General features: G+C 35.5%; 1 protein-coding gene across 4 annotated transcripts in view; it reads left to right on the plus strand.

The window, feature by feature from the left end:
* The window catches only part of TPR (translocated promoter region, nuclear basket protein), a 43,497-nt gene that overhangs the window by 5,007 nt on the left and 20,221 nt on the right, over positions 1 to 18,269 (plus strand). For all 4 annotated transcript variants that reach the window (XM_040564687.1, XM_040564688.1, XM_040564689.1 and 1 more), the window contains exons 7-31: positions 580 to 672; positions 787 to 867; positions 2,248 to 2,335; positions 2,852 to 2,992; positions 3,901 to 3,992; positions 4,811 to 5,008; positions 5,546 to 5,653; positions 6,142 to 6,368; positions 7,216 to 7,379; positions 7,803 to 7,942; positions 8,024 to 8,172; positions 8,476 to 8,638; positions 9,094 to 9,228; positions 9,992 to 10,132; positions 10,303 to 10,471; positions 10,976 to 11,142; positions 12,077 to 12,229; positions 12,935 to 13,051; positions 14,189 to 14,392; positions 14,475 to 14,659; positions 15,084 to 15,231; positions 15,590 to 15,727; positions 16,433 to 16,564; positions 16,881 to 17,011; positions 17,352 to 17,562. In XM_040564687.1, coding sequence (XP_040420621.1) covers positions 580 to 672; positions 787 to 867; positions 2,248 to 2,335; positions 2,852 to 2,992; positions 3,901 to 3,992; positions 4,811 to 5,008; positions 5,546 to 5,653; positions 6,142 to 6,368; positions 7,216 to 7,379; positions 7,803 to 7,942; positions 8,024 to 8,172; positions 8,476 to 8,638; positions 9,094 to 9,228; positions 9,992 to 10,132; positions 10,303 to 10,471; positions 10,976 to 11,142; positions 12,077 to 12,229; positions 12,935 to 13,051; positions 14,189 to 14,392; positions 14,475 to 14,659; positions 15,084 to 15,231; positions 15,590 to 15,727; positions 16,433 to 16,564; positions 16,881 to 17,011; positions 17,352 to 17,562 — 3,675 coding nt within the window. The remainder of the gene's footprint in view (positions 1 to 579; positions 673 to 786; positions 868 to 2,247; positions 2,336 to 2,851; positions 2,993 to 3,900; positions 3,993 to 4,810; positions 5,009 to 5,545; positions 5,654 to 6,141; positions 6,369 to 7,215; positions 7,380 to 7,802; positions 7,943 to 8,023; positions 8,173 to 8,475; positions 8,639 to 9,093; positions 9,229 to 9,991; positions 10,133 to 10,302; positions 10,472 to 10,975; positions 11,143 to 12,076; positions 12,230 to 12,934; positions 13,052 to 14,188; positions 14,393 to 14,474; positions 14,660 to 15,083; positions 15,232 to 15,589; positions 15,728 to 16,432; positions 16,565 to 16,880; positions 17,012 to 17,351; positions 17,563 to 18,269) is intronic.

The following is an 18,269-nucleotide window of genomic DNA, read 5'->3' on the forward strand; positions in this document are numbered from 1 at the left end:
CTTTTAACTTGAGAATTATAAGGAATATGAATGGCTATGACTGTCAAACTTTTAATGGTAAGCTGGAAATTTTGGAATCACTGAGAACAAAAGGATAAAACAATATAATGCTATTAAAATGTACGGGAATATAATTCTTAATTGTGCAAGGGGCAGAAGAATCTGATTTAACTTTCTTTTGGAGGTGTGTTGCTGATATTTTTGTTTTCCTGAATCAAAATACGTGCCAGAATCAGTGGCTGTATTTTGCAAATATTCAACTTTAGTGAGCTTCTGTTTAGGTACCTAAACAGTTGTTTTAACCGGGTCAATTGGTCAGGCTTTCTGTAGCGCTTACCTGCATTGAGGATCATGCAGCTATTTGAGTATACATAATATGAGCAAGGATTCTCACTGTTTCATTTAGCTGAATGTGTTGGAGCCAAGACTGTTTTCTACTTATAAACAAACAAAGGTACCAGAAAGAGCATAAAAGTTTACATTTTCTAACAATGGGATAGGTATTTTCAAAACAAACTACTAATTTGTCTAAAATAAAGACAAATTTATACATAGTGTCCTCATTTACTGTTTGAACAGGTTTCCAGAATGGAGGAACAGGTTAACAGTTTAAAACAGTCAAACGAAAATCTTCAGAAACATGTGGAAGACCTTTTGAATAAACTGAAGGAGGTAAGGTAACTCGAAGTACATGCATAACAGCATTACAGTTGATTGTATAAAATAAAAAAAAAGTGTGAAATAGAAATGATTGAATGCTCCCTCGCCCTGTGTCTCATTTACTAGGCAAAAGAACAACAAGCTAGTATGGAGGAAAGATTCCACAATGAACTGAATGCCCACATAAAATTATCTAATTTGTATAAGGTAAGTTTAACGATTCAACAATAAGAGTATATTAGTATTACTTGTGGCTGATCTTAGGCTTAAGTGTAATGCAGGCCAATTTTTGTGAGTTTTTTGCTTGTCTTTTTTTTTCCTCCTGCGAAGTAGAGGAGGTGAGGAAGACTACCTTCCATTACAAAACATTGTAAAACATCCTGTCTTAGGCAACATGTTTGCATCATTTTGTAGTTTAAACAAAACTGGTTAAAATAGTAACTTTATGCTCACTGTTTTGATGCTTCATATTTGTATCAGTGTAGCTATATTTTATGATGTATTAGGAGTTAAATGTTGTTACATAAAAGATGGGTGGAAGCATTCTTTTAAGTTTAGTAGAAGTTTAACTGCAGTGAACACTGCAAGTGTTAGCGATCCAGTTGAGAAAGCTGAATGTCATGCATTGTGTCAAGCAGTATCTAAGCAAGTAATTTTTGATTGTTTTGTCAGCTCAAAGTGAAAAATATTCTATAGTATGTTGAATAAGACAAAGATAGGTAAAGAGGCCAACTGAATGGTCTTTAGTTTGCATGTCAGGTTCACAGGCTAATTAGTTCTGTTTCCAGAGTTTTCATGCATAAATAACCACCTAGAATTAAGTGCGATAGAATGCTTGAATTCTGCATTAATATTGTGTCTGATCAGATGTTAGCTGATGACCCTTCAGCTAACAGTCAATAGCTAACTTTTCCATGCATCACCATTTACCTTTTCGTTTGGTAGTGGTTGTTTTTTTTTACTGCTTTCTTTGAATTATAGAAACACTGGGTTGAAGGGGCTTGAATATTTGCCTTTTACTAAACATAAGGTTTGCTGTATGTTTGGAATTGCTGACTTGATACTGAAGGCATCCAAATTTAGTGTCCTCACATGAGAGCCTACTCTGAGACTTTTCTCAATTTTATTTCAGTTATTTCCAATGGATTTGCAGAACTGCTGAAGTATTGTGAAGTCATGCACTGTGAGATCTTTAATTGGTAGCAAAGAAACATAAACTGTTTATATAAGATTTTTGAAAAATTAAAATTTTTAAGAATGATCAAAATTGAACATTGAAAATTTCTACAAATTGTTCCTGCTCTTCAATAAAGAAAAAGCTAGCACCACCTATGAAGCAGCTAAAGGGCATAGAAGCATACATATTAGTTGGTTTTGTCCTATTGTATCAGTGTCTGACACTTCTTGCTCTCAGACAGTTTGCATCGAGTGAAAGTTAATTCAAGTGGAAACATTTGTCCAGTTTAGCTGAATCTCTTAATATCTTACTCAAAAATCTGTATGTTTATAATTTTTGGTCAGTTCAAGCTTTCTTCTGTAGTTGCTGTTATTATGTAATAAAAGCTTAAATAAAATGCTTTTATTTAGAGTGCTGCTGATGACTCAGAGGCAAAGAGCAATGAACTGACAGGAGCGGTAGAAGAGCTGCACAAGCTTCTGAAGGAAGCAGGTGAAGGTAAGCTGTGAGTGAGAAATGGCAAATGGGAGGAACAGAACTTTTCTCCTTCTTCATAACTAAGCTGATGTATTGAAATACAGATATTGAGCATTTCTGAAGGGATAATCTCTAGGATTTGGGGATAGAGAGATCAAATTTTGTAACAAAATTTTTACCATTTTACTATGTTACTATTTCAATTTAATTGAAGGTATGTATGGGCAGGGGGATCTTCAAACATACCTGGAATTTTACTTTGGATTTTTAGGAGAGAGAAGCATATCTCTTCATTTTAGTTTCTTAGTTTTTTAGTTTTAGATTTCGTTGATACATGGGCAGTTATTATTTTATCCCACGTCAATGCAGAGGTGATAGGCAGCAGTTCTAACTTCTGTCACACTACTGAGTTTTCTTCTCAGCGTGATCTTCTGCAGACTATATAAAAGTCAAAGTGGAGTTTAAGGTTCATATTGCCAACTTTGGTCTTTCTAAAGAAAAAAAAAAAAAACAACACAAATTGCTTGTTAATTTTAGCTAATAAAGCAACCCAAGAGCATTTGGCTGAGTTGGAAGAGTCAAAAGCTGTAATGGAAAAAGAACTGGGAGAGAAGATCAGTAAGCTGGAAAAGGAGCTAGAGAATGCTAACGATCTTCTATCCGCAACGAAACGTAAAGGTAACATTAAAAGCTAAAATACACGAAGCCTCAGGCATGTTATCCTTACCAGTCTACCATGAAATTACTATGCTTTTATATCTATCTATCTATCTATATATTTATATTTTATAATATATATAGTATTTTTCCCCCAGTAGAAAAGTGCATTTCTGTCAAAACGTTTTCTCAAGTTCTTTTGTTAATCTGACATACCTTTTCAAAGAAAATGGAAAGGAAAATATTTTCCTTAAGGCTGAATCATGCTGCTTGTAATGGTTTCCTGGAGAGTGGAGCGGGGATGGTAAACTATTCTTATTTGCCTCTTTACAAACAAAAAAACACCAGACATGCCTGTCTTTAAATTTGTTTACCATTAAGTCTTGCTCAGTATTAACTGCTCTAGTTATAAAGAATAGTATGTTTGTAATATTGAAGGTAATTACGAGCAAGAGAGAATAGAGCAGAAAGGAACACAGAGGCATTAAGTGCGTTTGCTGTCTCCATATGTTAATGTAGTGAAAGTCAACAAGCGCTCTGCCACTCTAAACCTCCTGCAGTTTGCCAAGAAATATGATGTTAAGCTCTGCTTCAGCTATCTCAATTTATTTACCTTCTGGCATGATCGAAGTCTTAAGAGTCTAATAGTAAAAACTGTTCATCATTTCAAATTAAACTGGTCAAAGAGCTTGATAATATATGAAAAGGAATATTAAATATAATATCAATCGCTTGCACATGTGTATGTATAATATAGAATGCAGAAAACTCTTGCACCAGTAACCTTAAGAAGTTAAAATATGGTCACTTAATGTATAGTAGTTAAGAAAGTGCAAAGGTGTATGAGGACACTCTTTATATCAATAAAGAATATTTAAGATGGGAATTACTGCAACTTTTTAATGTAATTGGTGGGATTATTTATTCAGGAGCTATCTTGTCTGAGGAAGAACTGGCAGCTATGTCTCCCACTGCTGCAGCAGTAGCTAAAGTAGTCAAACCTGGAATGAAATTAACAGAGGTAAGTGAGAAGAAATTATTCAAGTTTCAAGGCCCTTGAATAGCCAACAGAAATGCACTAATAACAAAATTATATAGACTTTCATGCACAGTCTAGGATTTGGTGTAATGCCTGAATGAAGCCAATGAAATCCTGTGTTTGAGGATTTTATTAGCTTTATTAGCTATGTTTTTGGGATGTTTATGTGGCATAAATGACAGATTTCCCCTGGTATATCAAAACATTCGCAGGATTGTTTTTTTGTTTGTTCGTTTGTGTTTTGAGCACATCGACTTATTTTCTGTATGGATTTTTGATAGGAGCTTTTCTTCTATTTAGTTTTTTCTTTTCCTTTTTTTATGCATATTTGCATAATTTAGGTTTGTTTTGCTGTGGCACTGGCTTATTCTTGCAGAAAAAATGAACGTATCCATGGAACTATTATTTTCCTTCTGTTATTGCTCATTCTGTCCATCCATTAAGTAATTTTCTGTTCTTGCTGCTTTTTTTATATTTCTTTTGTCTTAACCTTGCTTGAGATTTATCCCTATTATGGGATATTCTTATTCTTTTATTATATACAGTTGCATATCTTTTATTATATATATTATTATTATTCTTTTATTATATACAGTTGTACTATAAATGTTTGCAGTTTTAAAATTAATAGGGATAACTGCTTTGCCATGGTATGACTCATAAGCACATTTTACTTGTCATACTCATTTCTTTGAAGAAATTAGTTTATTGCTGTATAAAGTTTGACTGCTCTAATAGTGTAATTACCAATGGTTGTTTGACACATCTGGACAGATGTCTTAAAAAAAATCTTGTTGCAGCTGTACAATGCATATGTAGAAACTCAGGATCAGTTGCTTTTGGAAAAGCTGGAGAATAAGAGAATTAATAAATATTTGGATGAAATAGTGCAGGAGGTGGAAGCCAAAGCACCAATCTTAAAACGTCAGCGTGAAGAATTTGAGCGTTCCCAAAAAGCTGTTGCTAGTCTGTCTGCAAAGCTTGAACAAGCTATGAAGGTTAGTATAAAAGAAGGAGAAAAGAGCATGTAAAAATATTGAAAAAATTGATTTGTACTTCCTTAATCCTGAGTATAATCCTTCCTTAATCCTATATGTATAAAATAGATCTTTTGGTCAGCTGTTGCTGTGGGGAAATGTCCATTGAACTTTCTAGCTTGAGATTTATTTTCCTATACGCTGTATTTCACAGAAACAGCATTCTTCAGCGATTATTACATTGAAGGCTTAAATGCAGTGATTTATCTCTAATTCTCTGTGAAAGCAGAATTCTTTATAAGCAAATATCAGTATTTGTCAAAAAAAAACAACACTGTGGTGCCCAGTTCCTATTAATTCAGTTCCTATTAATTTTAATACGCACACTAATAAAGCATAAAACATCATGGCTTTTGATTGCTAAATAAGTGGAGTTTAACCTTTGGAGTGCAACTCCAAAGCTTTACTTCTTCAAGTAACACACTTTAACTGAAGAGAGCTATTGACATATCTTTCTGGAAAGAAATGGATGAATTGCTTTGTATTTCTGAATTGCAGGAAATCCAGCGATTGCAGGAGGCTGCTGATAAAGCCAATAAGCAGGCTTCCACGCTTGAAAGAGAAAACCAGAGACTGGGAATACAAGTAAAAGACCTTTCACAGCAGGTAGAACAAATGTTGCAATGGCTTTAAAATGTACCCTTTACAGTTTTTTATTAATATGATACTGCATTTCTAAAGTCTCCTTGGAAGAGTTGTGTTTGAGCCCTAGTGCTATTAAAAAAAAATCTCCCTGGGACAACACGGTATTTACATTTCTGCTAAATTAGAATAAGTTTATGGATGGAAGGGATGCAGCTTTAGCATAGTACTGTTCAGCATCTGGCTGGAAAACTAAAGTATAACTTGTTTTGTTTGTTTAATTGGAGTGTCCTGTGATATTTTCAAAGAACAGAACACCAAGAATAGTTCCAATTTTGATGTGGTTTTCTTTTGCCAAACGTTTCTATAATGCAGTTATCTTACAAGGATGTGTTGATAGTAATAGTTCGTGTGTTGTAGAAAAATATAATTTCAAGTACTTTTTAATACTGTTTTTCAGAGCAAACTTCTAAAGCTGTGTGCAAGTCTTATGCTAGAATGTTCTCTTCCAGATTCGTGTCCTTTTAATGGAACTTGAAGAAGCTAGAGGCAATCATGTGATTCGTGATGAAGAAGTGAGCTCTGCTGACATCAGTAGCTCTTCTGAAGTAATATCTCAACATCTAGTGTCTTACAGAAATATTGAAGAACTTCAGCAGCAGAATCAGCGTCTCTTGGTGGCTCTTAGGGAGCTGGGAGAAGCTAGAGAAAAAGAAGAGCAAGAAACAACATCATCTAAGTAAATTATCTGTTCCTTCTAGTAAAGTGCTTATACTAAGTAGTAACAGGGATTTATTCATGTACATTTTGCTTTTTATTGTTACTGATTATGTATATTTAAGTGCATATATGCTCATGAACAACTATGGAATCCGTAACGGCAATTAAGCAACATTGTCTTGGTTTTTAGATTAAAATTGCTGTATAGATTTATATCTTAGCCAGATAAAAAACTGATGAAAAGGAATGATAAATAATATTTCTTCCAAAAATTCTTCCTAAACGTTGTTTTTTCAATCCACAGATGCAGAACACACGCTGAAATGCTAGTCTTTTATAATAGGAGTAGATTTGTGTGAAAAACCTCGAAAAAAGATGTGTGAAAATGTGTTGTTCAAGAAAAATAGTTGTCATTGAAAAACTTCACTGAATATTCATTTCAGTGAATGTAGTTACACACGGAGCTGTTTTTCAAACAAGGAAGATTTAAGTTTTCATTGTTGTTAGCTGAGAAAAATTTGAGTATGTGCACATCTGTTTCACTAGCTATAAAGCCCACAGATAATATAATTCTGTATTAAAAGTTCATAATATGATTTTCTGTTCACACTACTGTTCGAAGTTACTTACATGAGCAGAATTACCTCTATTCTGCTTTTTCATGGAAGAGACCTACACTCTTTTAGTCATCTATAAAATGGCAAGACCAAAGGCCAATCTTCCCATAAGTTTTCTCAAAAATCTCAGGGATGCTTAGCTTTCAAAGATGCAGTAAGTGTACACTGGAAGGCCAAATATAAGGATTATGTGTAATCTTGGTAAACCTTGCTGTGTATACTACTAAAAAGAACTGGTCTTGGTTTCAGAATTTCTGAGCTTCAGAGTCAGCTTGAGGAAGCTCTCAATGAGCTAGAAAAACTGCGTGAATCACGTCATCATCAGCTGCAGCTCGTCGAGTCTATAGTTCGTCAGCGTGACATGTTTCGCATATTGTTGGCACAGACCACAGGAGCTGTCATTCCTTTGCAAGGTAAGCTTCACATTTCTGTACCACTCAAAAAATAAATAGAAATAAAACTCATTTGTTATGAGCTTCCAGTGATGATGCTACAATGTTACCAGTAACTTGTTAATCTGGCATTCAACTTTTACTCACTAGAAAACCCATGACTTTAGATTTAGGCACCTGATTCTATTTGTGCAGTGTAATAACTTACCACACAATGACTGAGCTGTAGTGGTGATTACATATGTGATCTGGTAACATGTTGTACCATAAAGAATGGACAACCAGTTGCTTTCTCAGTAGTGCCCAAGGGTTTCCTAGGAAACATGGTACTGTTCTTAGCCATGTTTAAATATGGTTTTAGGATGCTTTGGCAAGCATTCATTCAATTGTTGCTTTTAAAAGCCCTTCCCACTTCTACCCTTTCTATTTTATTCTATTTTTTAGCATCAGGCATGCTACCAGAGGAGATTTCTCTTACATCTACTCCAAAGCGCTCAAGCATACCTCAGGCCATGTCAACTCCTGCTCCAGTGTCGATGAGTGAGTCAGTGGAGACAGTGGAGGCTAAGGCTGCACTTAAGCAGGTATTCTTTTCAGTAAACACGGTAGAAAACTATCATGGTTTTCACTTTTGTAAGCACTTCAACGTCTATTCTTTGATGTAGTTGCAGGAAGTTTTTGAGAACTATAAAAAAGAAAAAGCAGAGAATGACAAGCTGCTGAATGAACAAAATGAAAAGCTTCAGGAGCAGGTCACAGAATTAAGGTCACAAAATGCAAAGATATCCACGCAGCTGGAATTTGCCTCCAAACGGTAAATCAGTTATTCAATTGCATTACCATATGTGCATGTTCTTTGTCAATAGAGTCACATTGACTGCTTGACGTAAGTTGCTCAGGGAGAGTTGTCAATTAAATGTTAGTGTTGTCTATTCTGTTAAGAACACAAAATCATGAAGGTGGGATCAAGAACATACTTTCTAGATGAGTGTGCCACATAAGGCTATCAGAAAACTCACACACGTGAAGATGAAACATAGCTGTGTACTTACACCTCTTACAAATAAATTAAAAAAAAATAAAATACGGTCACAAACATATTTTGCTTTGTTCCAAGTTATGAGATGCTACAGGATAATGTTGAAGGCTATCGTCGAGAAATAACATCTCTGCATGAAAGAACCCAGAAACTCACAGCAACAACTCAGAAGCAAGAGCAGATTATTAACACTATGACTCAAGACCTGAGGGGAGCTAATGAAAAACTGGCTGTGGCGGAGGTGAGCAGTATATTGTATTATAGTCTCAGATATTTCGAGTTTGTAGAAGAATTTTTCATACAATTAAAAAGTGTCAAAATTGAATGTGTGGATTTTTGAAATGCACCAGCTATTACATTTGTACCAGTTTGTCTACATGTATGTCATTGTATTTATGGGTGCCTTTGTAACATTCCAGAAAAAGTCTCAAGTACTGACTAAAGATGGAGTGAAATGTACAAGGTGTTTCAAAACTCATATTTACAGAGAAAACTGAAAGTGTTTAGTGAAACAGTTATGTTCTTACTGTTCTTGGCCTATTTGCATAAATCTTAATTTACAATCTGTAATCTTACATACAACGCTTGTTTTTTTTCATGAGTATTAACAGATTATAAAACTAGTATTGTCCAAATTAAAATTAACAAACAGATTTGGGATTGATAACAAAGTTCTTGTTATTTGTTATCTTAAAGGTGAGAGCAGAAAACTTAAAAAAAGAGAAGGATATCTTGAAGTTGTCAGATGCACGTTTGACTCAGCAACGTGAGTCTTTACTGGTTGAACAAAGAGGACAGAACTTACTACTTACTAATTTGCGAACTATTCAGGTATGTGGTATTATTGGTATGTTAAATCTGGTCTATCTATCAGAGTTAGCAATAAATACCAATTGAAATTCACTTCAACGTTAATGGAATTTGTTCTGAAAGAGGATTTTTTTTTTTGGTTACAAGTTTGACACCGGACATAAATTACTTGAGTAACTTGTTTAAGCAAGTTTGTCATTCCTATCCTGAATTACAATACTCAGGACTTTATCCACCTATAAAAAGGATAATTTTGAGATAAGGAGCAGGGTTTTCACAGTAAAATAGAGAGGAAAAAAAAGTACAAAGAAAACAAGGTATATTAATTTTTATAACAATAAAATTGACCAATGTCCACCTTGGTAGTTTTTTATATTGGTTTAAGGTACCTATTTTTTTATAATTCTGTGTTCTGTTTTAAAGTGTTTTTAGTTATATACAGCTTAAATATTGAAGGCTGCGCACTTTGTCATGTGACTGACTCCTATTTCTGTAGTAGGTTTTTGGTTTTTTAATCCCCAATATTGAACTGCTTAGATAATGGATTTTCTTCTAATAGTAGTTGTTGTATTGATGTTATTAAAGAATGTTTCAAAACTGAGTCATAAATTTTAAGTGTGACTTTTCATAATATTCTATGTTTACCTATTATTTCTTGTTCTGTGCAGTAATTATGTTGTGGATAGGAGAATTGTTGTGACAATAACCTTTTATGAACTGCAGTAATTCAGAAGAAAATTTTTGAAACGTGTTGTAAGCATGCTGTGTGATGCTTTTTTATCAGGGAATACTGGAGAGGTCTGAGACAGAAACAAAACAAAGACTCAATAATCAGATAGAAAAGCTAGAGCGTGAGATATCTCAGCTAAAGAAGAAACTAGAAAATGAGGTGGAACAAAGACATGCCCTTTCCAAAAATCAAGAGGCAAGTATAATTATAAATATGTTATAATTGCTTTAGTGAAAATAAAGCCTGAGTTGCATGGCTTCTGCTAGCCTACAGGGCATTGTTTTTCATATGTGAAATTTACAAACATGTTGGGGCTTCATGTCATGTGTGAATTAAACGCAAGTCTAAAAATCTTGTGTTTTCAGGTTCATATCCTGGATCTTAAGAGGCAACTAGAGACTGAGACAAACCGTCACATTAACACAAAGGAACTTCTGAAGAATGCCCAGAAAGAAACTACAGTATTGAAACAACAACTTAATAATACAGAGGCTCAGCTAGCATCTCAGTCATCACAGAGGGCTCTAGGGAAAGGTAGGGTGTTTTCCTACATTGAATTTCTTTTTATGTTAAACGTTGCTCTCTGCAGAATGATAAAAATCATAGTTTAGAGTTAGGAGATCAGTACTCTAAATAATAAACCTCTTTGTTATTGCAACCACAGATTCGAGCAAAAGATAACCAGGATACTTCTTTAAAGTAAAATCTAAGTCCAGACCAATTTTAACGAAGGAAAAAATAATAAAGCCAAACTTATTAAAGGATCCCTTTTATTTTTGTTTTAAGGCTCTTCTATCTGTAATGTTACCTATTCTTAAAAAGCCATTTTTTTTGTGAATCAATTGTTTACTGTAAGTTTCTATTTTGATTAGGGATGACAATTTTCTGTAGGGAAGCTTTGTGAGAATCTTTTTTTATTATTATTATTATTGTTTTCTTCCTTGTTGTTATCCTCAAAAGACTTCAGTTTTTAAATAGAACAGTGGTTTAAAAGCTGCTTTAGGCTTCCACAGTTAACAGTACGTTCTGATATTATAGGTCAGCCTAGTACAAGTGAAGATGTGGATGATCTTCTAAGTCAACTAAGACAAGCTGATGAACAAGTTAATGACCTGAGAGAAAGACTCAAGACTAGTTCTAATAATGTGGAACAGTACAGGGCCATGGTTCTTAGCCTAGAGGAATCCCTTAATAAGGAAAAACAAGTAAGTAGTTAACATCTAACATTCTTGAATAAAGCAAAATGAAAGATGTTATTTTTGGTTTGTATTGTAGTCTGTAGAATTATGGGGTGCATTGCAAAGAAACTCAAGCTAGTTTGGAAGGCGTTCCAAAATAAAGGAGTAAGACCATATTTTAGACAACTTGATTAAAAATACTTCTAGTGATGAGAACTTTTTGCAGCATATTTGTAAAATATTGAATCATAAGTTTGACTCAGCTGTACTCTGCCAATGTCTTTCTTCTAAAGAGGGAAATTATCTTTTAAAAATTCTTCCTTTAACACTGTGATCAGTGATTAAAAAATTTAATAAGCTCTCAGTCAAAAGCAGTTAAATCCCTACCTTTTCCATCAAAATGTTACGGTCTTCAGTGATGCAAGAGAACGTTCTTTATGTGGTCTCCATTCTGTCAAATACTTCACCATGTTAATGGTGAACAAGGCCCCTTCTTCTAAGCTGTTCAGCATGTCAAAATAAGAGTTGGGAAAACAGAATTCTCATTTTCTACTGAAGTTACAGCATCAGAAGATGACAGAATGTTTTTAGTCTAGTATCCAGTTCTCTTCTGGTCTGTGTTCTGTTTCTGTAAAAATCTCGTTGTAGCTTCATTTGCTTTGAGTATTGCAGCCTTTAGTGTGTAATAAGAAGATATGCTGGCTTCTGTGTATTTGAATGTAGTCACCCAAAATTTTTTTAGATGTACTTCATGTTGTATTGCAGTTTTGAAAAAACAAATATTTTTTTTCTTCTGTGCTATATGTGGTTTTCAACATTTTTAGTGATGTTCTAAATTAGATCTTGAGAATACCTGCTCTGGCTTTAAAATGTTACTAAAATGTTGGTTTCACATTGGAATACCATATTTAAAGCAAAATAAGACAAAAATATTGACCTCTTATGACGGATTTTGATGAAGGTGACAGAGGAAGTTCGTGCAGCTGTTGAAGCTCGTCTGAAGGAATCTTCAGAGTATCAAGCACAGCTGGAAAAGAAGTTGATGGAGTCAGAGAAAGAAAAGCAGGAGCTTCAAGAGGAGAAACGTAAAGCTGTGGAGAATATGGAACAACAGGTATGCATCGAATACCACCTCCCTTATACCCCTTTCCAAAGAGTCTGCAAGACTATGCTTTTACTTAACTTCCTAAACATAGATTTATTCTCGCTCCCTTCTGTAGAGGCAATACAGTGTAGTAGTGTCCAAAAATAAATCTTTTAGGATATACAAAAGCCTAACTAAATTTGAGAGATGACCAAACATGAGTAGTACATTAAGTTTCTTCCTTCATTAGGGTGGTGGTGTATTTAAAACTGTCACCATCCTCTTGAACTTCGAGCACCAGTTGCAGAAAAAACACAAGTAAAAACCTTTGAGAAAGGTTTCAGAAAAACATTTTTGCAACATGAGCCAAAACCACATTTGTAATGTTCACATACCCTAAAACTGGAGCAGTCTTTGCCCTTATTTATTTGTTCTGTGTTTGGGCTCTTACTGGTCTTGAAAGAAACATGATGACTGCAGCTAGTATTGCTTCAAGCGTGACTCTGAAAGAACAGTAATATTTTTCTGCCAGGAAAGAGTTCTGAGTGTTTATAAGTCAAAGCCATAGAAGTATTTCATTTTACATTTCAACTTGTTACAAAATAGTTATACTTAAGCTTTAAATTATTCATAACTCTCTACATTCAAAGCCTTGCAGAGTTCAACATTCTGTAAAATACTTTACCATTTAGTCTTTAAGTTTTGTTTTGTTTGGTTGTGTTTTTTTCACTACAGTTATTGGAACTAAAGAAGAGTCTTACAACTGTGCAGTCAGAAGTTCAGGAAGCCCTTCAGAGAGCCAGCACAGCTCTAAATAATGAACAGCAAGCCAGGCGTGACTGCCAGGAACAAGTATGTTTGTAATGTTTGCCAACTTTAGCCAATGGTAGTAAAATTAATGTAAGCTTTTCATCGTTTTTTTAAGAAACTCAAAACATTTTCTAAGGTTGTGTTTCCAATCAGTGACTGACGGATAAAGAAGATGTTCTTACAATTCTTTTCCTATTTTGTGAACATCTGCTTATTTAATGCTTTGTTGTTTCACCTTATCAAACATTGTGGTGTTAAGAGTAAACTGATGTTGAACATAACATAGTGTTGCAGGCATAGTTTTTATCATATTTAAAAAAAAAAAAAAAGGAAGGAAGAAAATAAAACAGAAGGTGCTATCAGAGAATCACACAATGGCTTGCGTTGGAAGGGATTTTAAAGATCGAGTTCCAACCCCCCTGCCATGGGCAGGGGTGCCACCCACTTGCTGTTTCTAAGGTCTAGTTCATTATGAAAAGATTGATTGTGGAAAGTAATTAACTGCTTTCAATGAATTCCTACTTCCCTCTCCTGAGGCGGGAAGGAAAAAGAAAACAAACGCAACAAAACAATGGGGAAAATACCTTTTTAACCCAAAACATAATTGTCATCTTTTAAAACTGCAGGCAATATGACATTTAGCAGCACCTGATAAGATTGTCTTGCTAACCATGTTTCTACAGTGAATCTACTTTTCTGTAGGTGAGAACTCCAGCAACACTGATTAGTGTAAAGAATAGAGAAAAACTTTTAGCTGTCGGTTCATCCAACCCAAAATTTAATAGGCAGGCGTTTCCATTTTTTCACCTAATACTATGACCGCAGTCTGTCTTTAGCTTTTTACCATCATGTGGTAAATATCTTTGCCTATTCGGTGGATGTTCTTGGAAGAATTCCTGCATCGCAACCATGCAAAATCTACAGCAAGAGGATTGATTGTAGACTAGCTCCTCCCAGCCACTAAAGGAAATAATCACAAATTCTCACTTTTCTTAAAAATAATAATTCCTTTAAGGGAACCATTCTAAGAATATTCATTTCTTTTGTACTTGAGAATGACAGAGGTTTTGGCCAGTGGTTTTCATTAGTGGTCACTAATTTTGTCTAGCTTTTGAGAATCTCTGTGTACATATTAAATGGAACATTAAGGATATCAGAATCTGTTACTTTTTTCTGCAGGCAAAGATGGCTTCTGAAGCTCAAAATAAATATGAACGGGAATTAATGCTTCATGCTGCTGATGTTGAAGCGTTACAGGCTATTAAAGAGCAAGTTGCCAAGAATACAGCAGTACGGCAGCAGCTTGAGGAAGCTGCTCAGAAAGCTGAGTCTGCATTGCTAGAGTGCAAAGCCTCCTGGGAAGAGAGAGAGAGAATGATGAAGGTATGATCATTTTTATGGTTCTAGTAGGTGTTTTCATTTACCAGTCTATACAGGTTTCAGTCATTGAACCATTTTGTTGTAGGATGAAGCTTCAACACTTGCATCCCGCTGTGAGGACTTGGAAAAACAAAATCGATTATTACATGAACAACTGGAAAGTCTGAGTGACAAGATGGTGACCTCTATGAAAGAAGCCATGCCATCTGCGTTGAATGTTTCTCTCAATGAGGAAGGGAAATCCCAGGAACAAATCTTAGAAATTCTTAGGTAAACTTAGCTCCAAGCTCCCTCTGGTGGTGGTTATAAATTCAGTTGCCAAATCAAATAGTTCTCTCTTGCTTTATATTTCAAGCACAATGTGTAAAATGCAAGTACCCTTTAACTTGGTAGAGATTGTCCTTCATCACTAACTAATAAAGGAGACTTCTTTCTACTCCTAGAAAGAAACTGAGAGTCAATTTTGACAAGAAGCTAAAGCACGTTTTAGAAAAATATGATTGGCAAGCAAGTTTCATAGGGATTATTTTCTTGTGGTTTTTAGTTTATCTAAATTATTCTAGAATATTTTTTCTAGGATTTTCTTTTTGATCTTTCTGAACTCAGTAGTTTTTCAGATATAAGATGCTTCAACTTAAAATGCTTTGTCTTGCATTTTCATTGACATAATGTTTTGTTCATTTTCTTACTGCAGATTTATACGTCGAGAAAAGGAGATAGCAGAAACTAGATTTGAGGTGGCACAGGTGGAGAGTTTGCGTTACCGTCAGAGAGTGGAACACCTTGAAAGGGAACTCCAGGAGCTACAAGACAGTCTCAATGCTGAGAGAGAGAAGGTGCAGGTATGGTTGGATATTATTGCTTATGATTTCAGTAAGTAGAGGGCTGTTCTCTGTGTTCTACTTTCTCTCATTTGCTGCCTTTGCTGAGCTGGGGTTGGTGTATAGCCAAATGGAGGGTCTTGTTCTGGGTCCTGTGCAGCAGTGTGGCAATCCCAAAAATACATAAATAGGGAAAATAAAGATCTTTTCTCTGAGTTTTTCCCCTATCCTTTTTTGTTAGTGATATTTACTTGTTTTGAACATGTGTGTGACACAAGGAATGCCACAATGTCTATGTAAGACAGTGTTATGCCAGATCCCAGTGAGTATGTAAGCATATGCAAGCAAGGCAAATGAGTAAGTTCAATCTTTTTAAAAGGTAACAGCAAAAACCATTGCACAGCATGAAGAATTAATGAAAAAAACAGAGACCATGAACGTACTCATAGAAACCAACAAGATGCTAAGAGAAGAGAAGGAGAGGCTAGAACAAGAGCTACAACAAATGCAAGCAAAGGTTAGTACTGTGTTTCACTTGTTTCCATGTATTCAAGTCAGACAGTTAATGTCTGGATATATCATTGCTAGTTATTTAAACTGGGATTATTCCTTTACATCATACACAAATGAGGAAATGTTCCATTGAGAATTTTATAAGACGCTGTTTCACCTGGAGTATTGGAAAGTCGGAAGTTCTGTTTAAATGGAAGAGAAAATCAGCGTTTTTTACTGGCTAAAGATATAACAACAATATCAACAGGTAAACGAAAAATGGCGCAGAAATAGATACAAAGCAGTCGATAGCTTTATTAAGAATTTAAAAGGGAGATACTTGCCTCTTCCCATTTCTGCATACCAGTTGCTTCGATAGAATCCAGTGCAGCGTTGCTTGACTTCTAATACATAATTGATAATCTGTTTCCTACAGCAAGGTACAAAGTGAGAATCTTGAGATTGTGAAGGTGTGTTTATAATTTTTTCCCTGTAGGCTTGTACCCCGCTTTTGCTCCTTGTTGGTTTCCCTGTGCACAGTTGGCTACTGAAGGGCAGTGAGTGGGAAAAGAAGCTATGTCGTGACTTCTTGAGGGTGGTTTTGTGCTGGGTTTCGGTTTTTTTGATCTCTCCGTCCCTCTTACCACCATTATTCAAGGCCTACCATATTCCATTTTCTTCAGTCTTAAAAGATCCAGATAGTTTAATCCCCAACTATCCTTTTTTTCAGGTACGCAAGCTTGAGGCAGACATTCTACCTCTACAGGAGTCTAATGCTGAATTGAGTGAGAAAAGTGGAATGTTGCAGGCAGAGAAAAAGTTGTTGGAAGAAGATGTCAAACGCTGGAAAGCCCGGACACAGGTGGCAAATGCATCTTTTAAAACAAGGTGGGGGGAGGGCAGGGTGGGGAGAATAAATTATCAACCCTTGGGAAAAAAAAAAGTTCTAAAAGCTCTTTTAAAACAAAAAATGTAAGCTGTATTGCAGAAAGTGGTCAAAAACGAGGAAATGTATTTGCATAAGCAATGCTTTTTAATTCAATTTTAAAATAGGCTATTCTAGTTCATTGGCAGTCCAAGTCAAAATACAAAAGCAGCAGTACTAATTTTAAACGAATTTATATGTGTAACTGTGTAATCATCTTCTGAAAATGCGAACTGTTTTGTCAACCTTTCAGCATTTATTGAGTCAACAGAAGGACACTGATCTCGAAGAATATCGCAAGCTACTTTCAGAGAAGGAGGCAAACACCAAGCGTATACAACAAATGAGTGAAGAAACGGGCAGGCTTAAAGCAGAAATAGCCAGGTATGGTACTTAATCAATTAGTAAAAACTTCTGTGCAAAACCTCATTTCGTGCAAAGCTTCATTTATAATGAAGCGCCAATTGGAAATTTACTTTCTTAACTATCTCAATGTAGCTGTTCCATATTCTTACTGTAACTTGATAATATGCAAATGAAACATGAATTGTTTTGAAGTTCTCTCTTCACTGAACATGAACGTGCATTATCCGTTTGTACTGAGAAGTCCTAGAGAACACAGTTCACTACAGATGATACACATGCTATTACATAAATAAGCATTATTGAAATGTATTGTTTCAAATATCTCATTTGCATCTCCTTCCAATCTTTTGCTATTTAGAACGAATGCATCCTTGACTACAAGCCAGAATCTTGTTCAGAACCTGAAGGAGGAAGTAACTAAAATAAGAACTGAGAAGGACACCTTGCAGAAAGAACTGGATGCTAAAGTGGCTGACATACAAGAAAAAGTGAAAACTATAACACAGGTCAAGAAAATTGGGCGCAGATATAAAACTCAATATGAGGAGCTGAAAGCACAGCATGATAAGGTAGATAAACTTCTTGTTTGTTTTGCAAAGAAATTCATCTAGAGTTAAGTATAATCTGGCTAATGATTTTCACATTCCCTTAGTATAACACTACAGGAACACTTATCTGCGAAGAGAAAAGTAGAAAATTACGTCATTTATTCTGCTGTAGGCTCAGAAACTGCCACAAATCATAAGCTGTATATCATTTAATAATTAGCAGCATTGTTAATAGAACATTGGAGTACATTAAAATACCTGTGTTTTCGTAGAATTGTAGGATGGTTTGGGTTGGAGAGGATCTTAAAGATCATCTAGTTCCAACCCCCTGCCATGGGCAGGGATACCTTCCACCAGACCAGGTTGCTCAAAGCCCCATCCAGCCTGGTGTCAAACACTTCCAGGGATGGGGCATCCACAGCTTCTCTGGGCAGCCTGTGCCAGTGCCTCACCACCCTCTGAGTGAAGAATTTCCTCCTTATATCTAATGCAAATATACCCTCGTTTAGTTTAAAGCCATTACTCATTGTCCTTTGACTACACTCCCTGACAATGAGTCCCTCCGCAGCTTTCCTGTAGGTCCCCTTTACGTATTGGAAGTCCAGCTATAAGGTTTCCCTGGAGCCTTCTCTTCTCCAGGCTGAACAACCCCAGCTCCCTCAGCCTGTCTTTGTAGGAGAGGTGCTCCAGCCCCTGGATCATCTCTGTGGCCCTCCTCTGGATTCGTT

The sequence above is a fragment of the Cygnus olor genome, chromosome 8 (genome assembly GCF_009769625.2).
Source record: "Cygnus olor isolate bCygOlo1 chromosome 8, bCygOlo1.pri.v2, whole genome shotgun sequence".
Lineage (NCBI taxonomy): Eukaryota > Metazoa > Chordata > Aves > Anseriformes > Anatidae > Cygnus > Cygnus olor.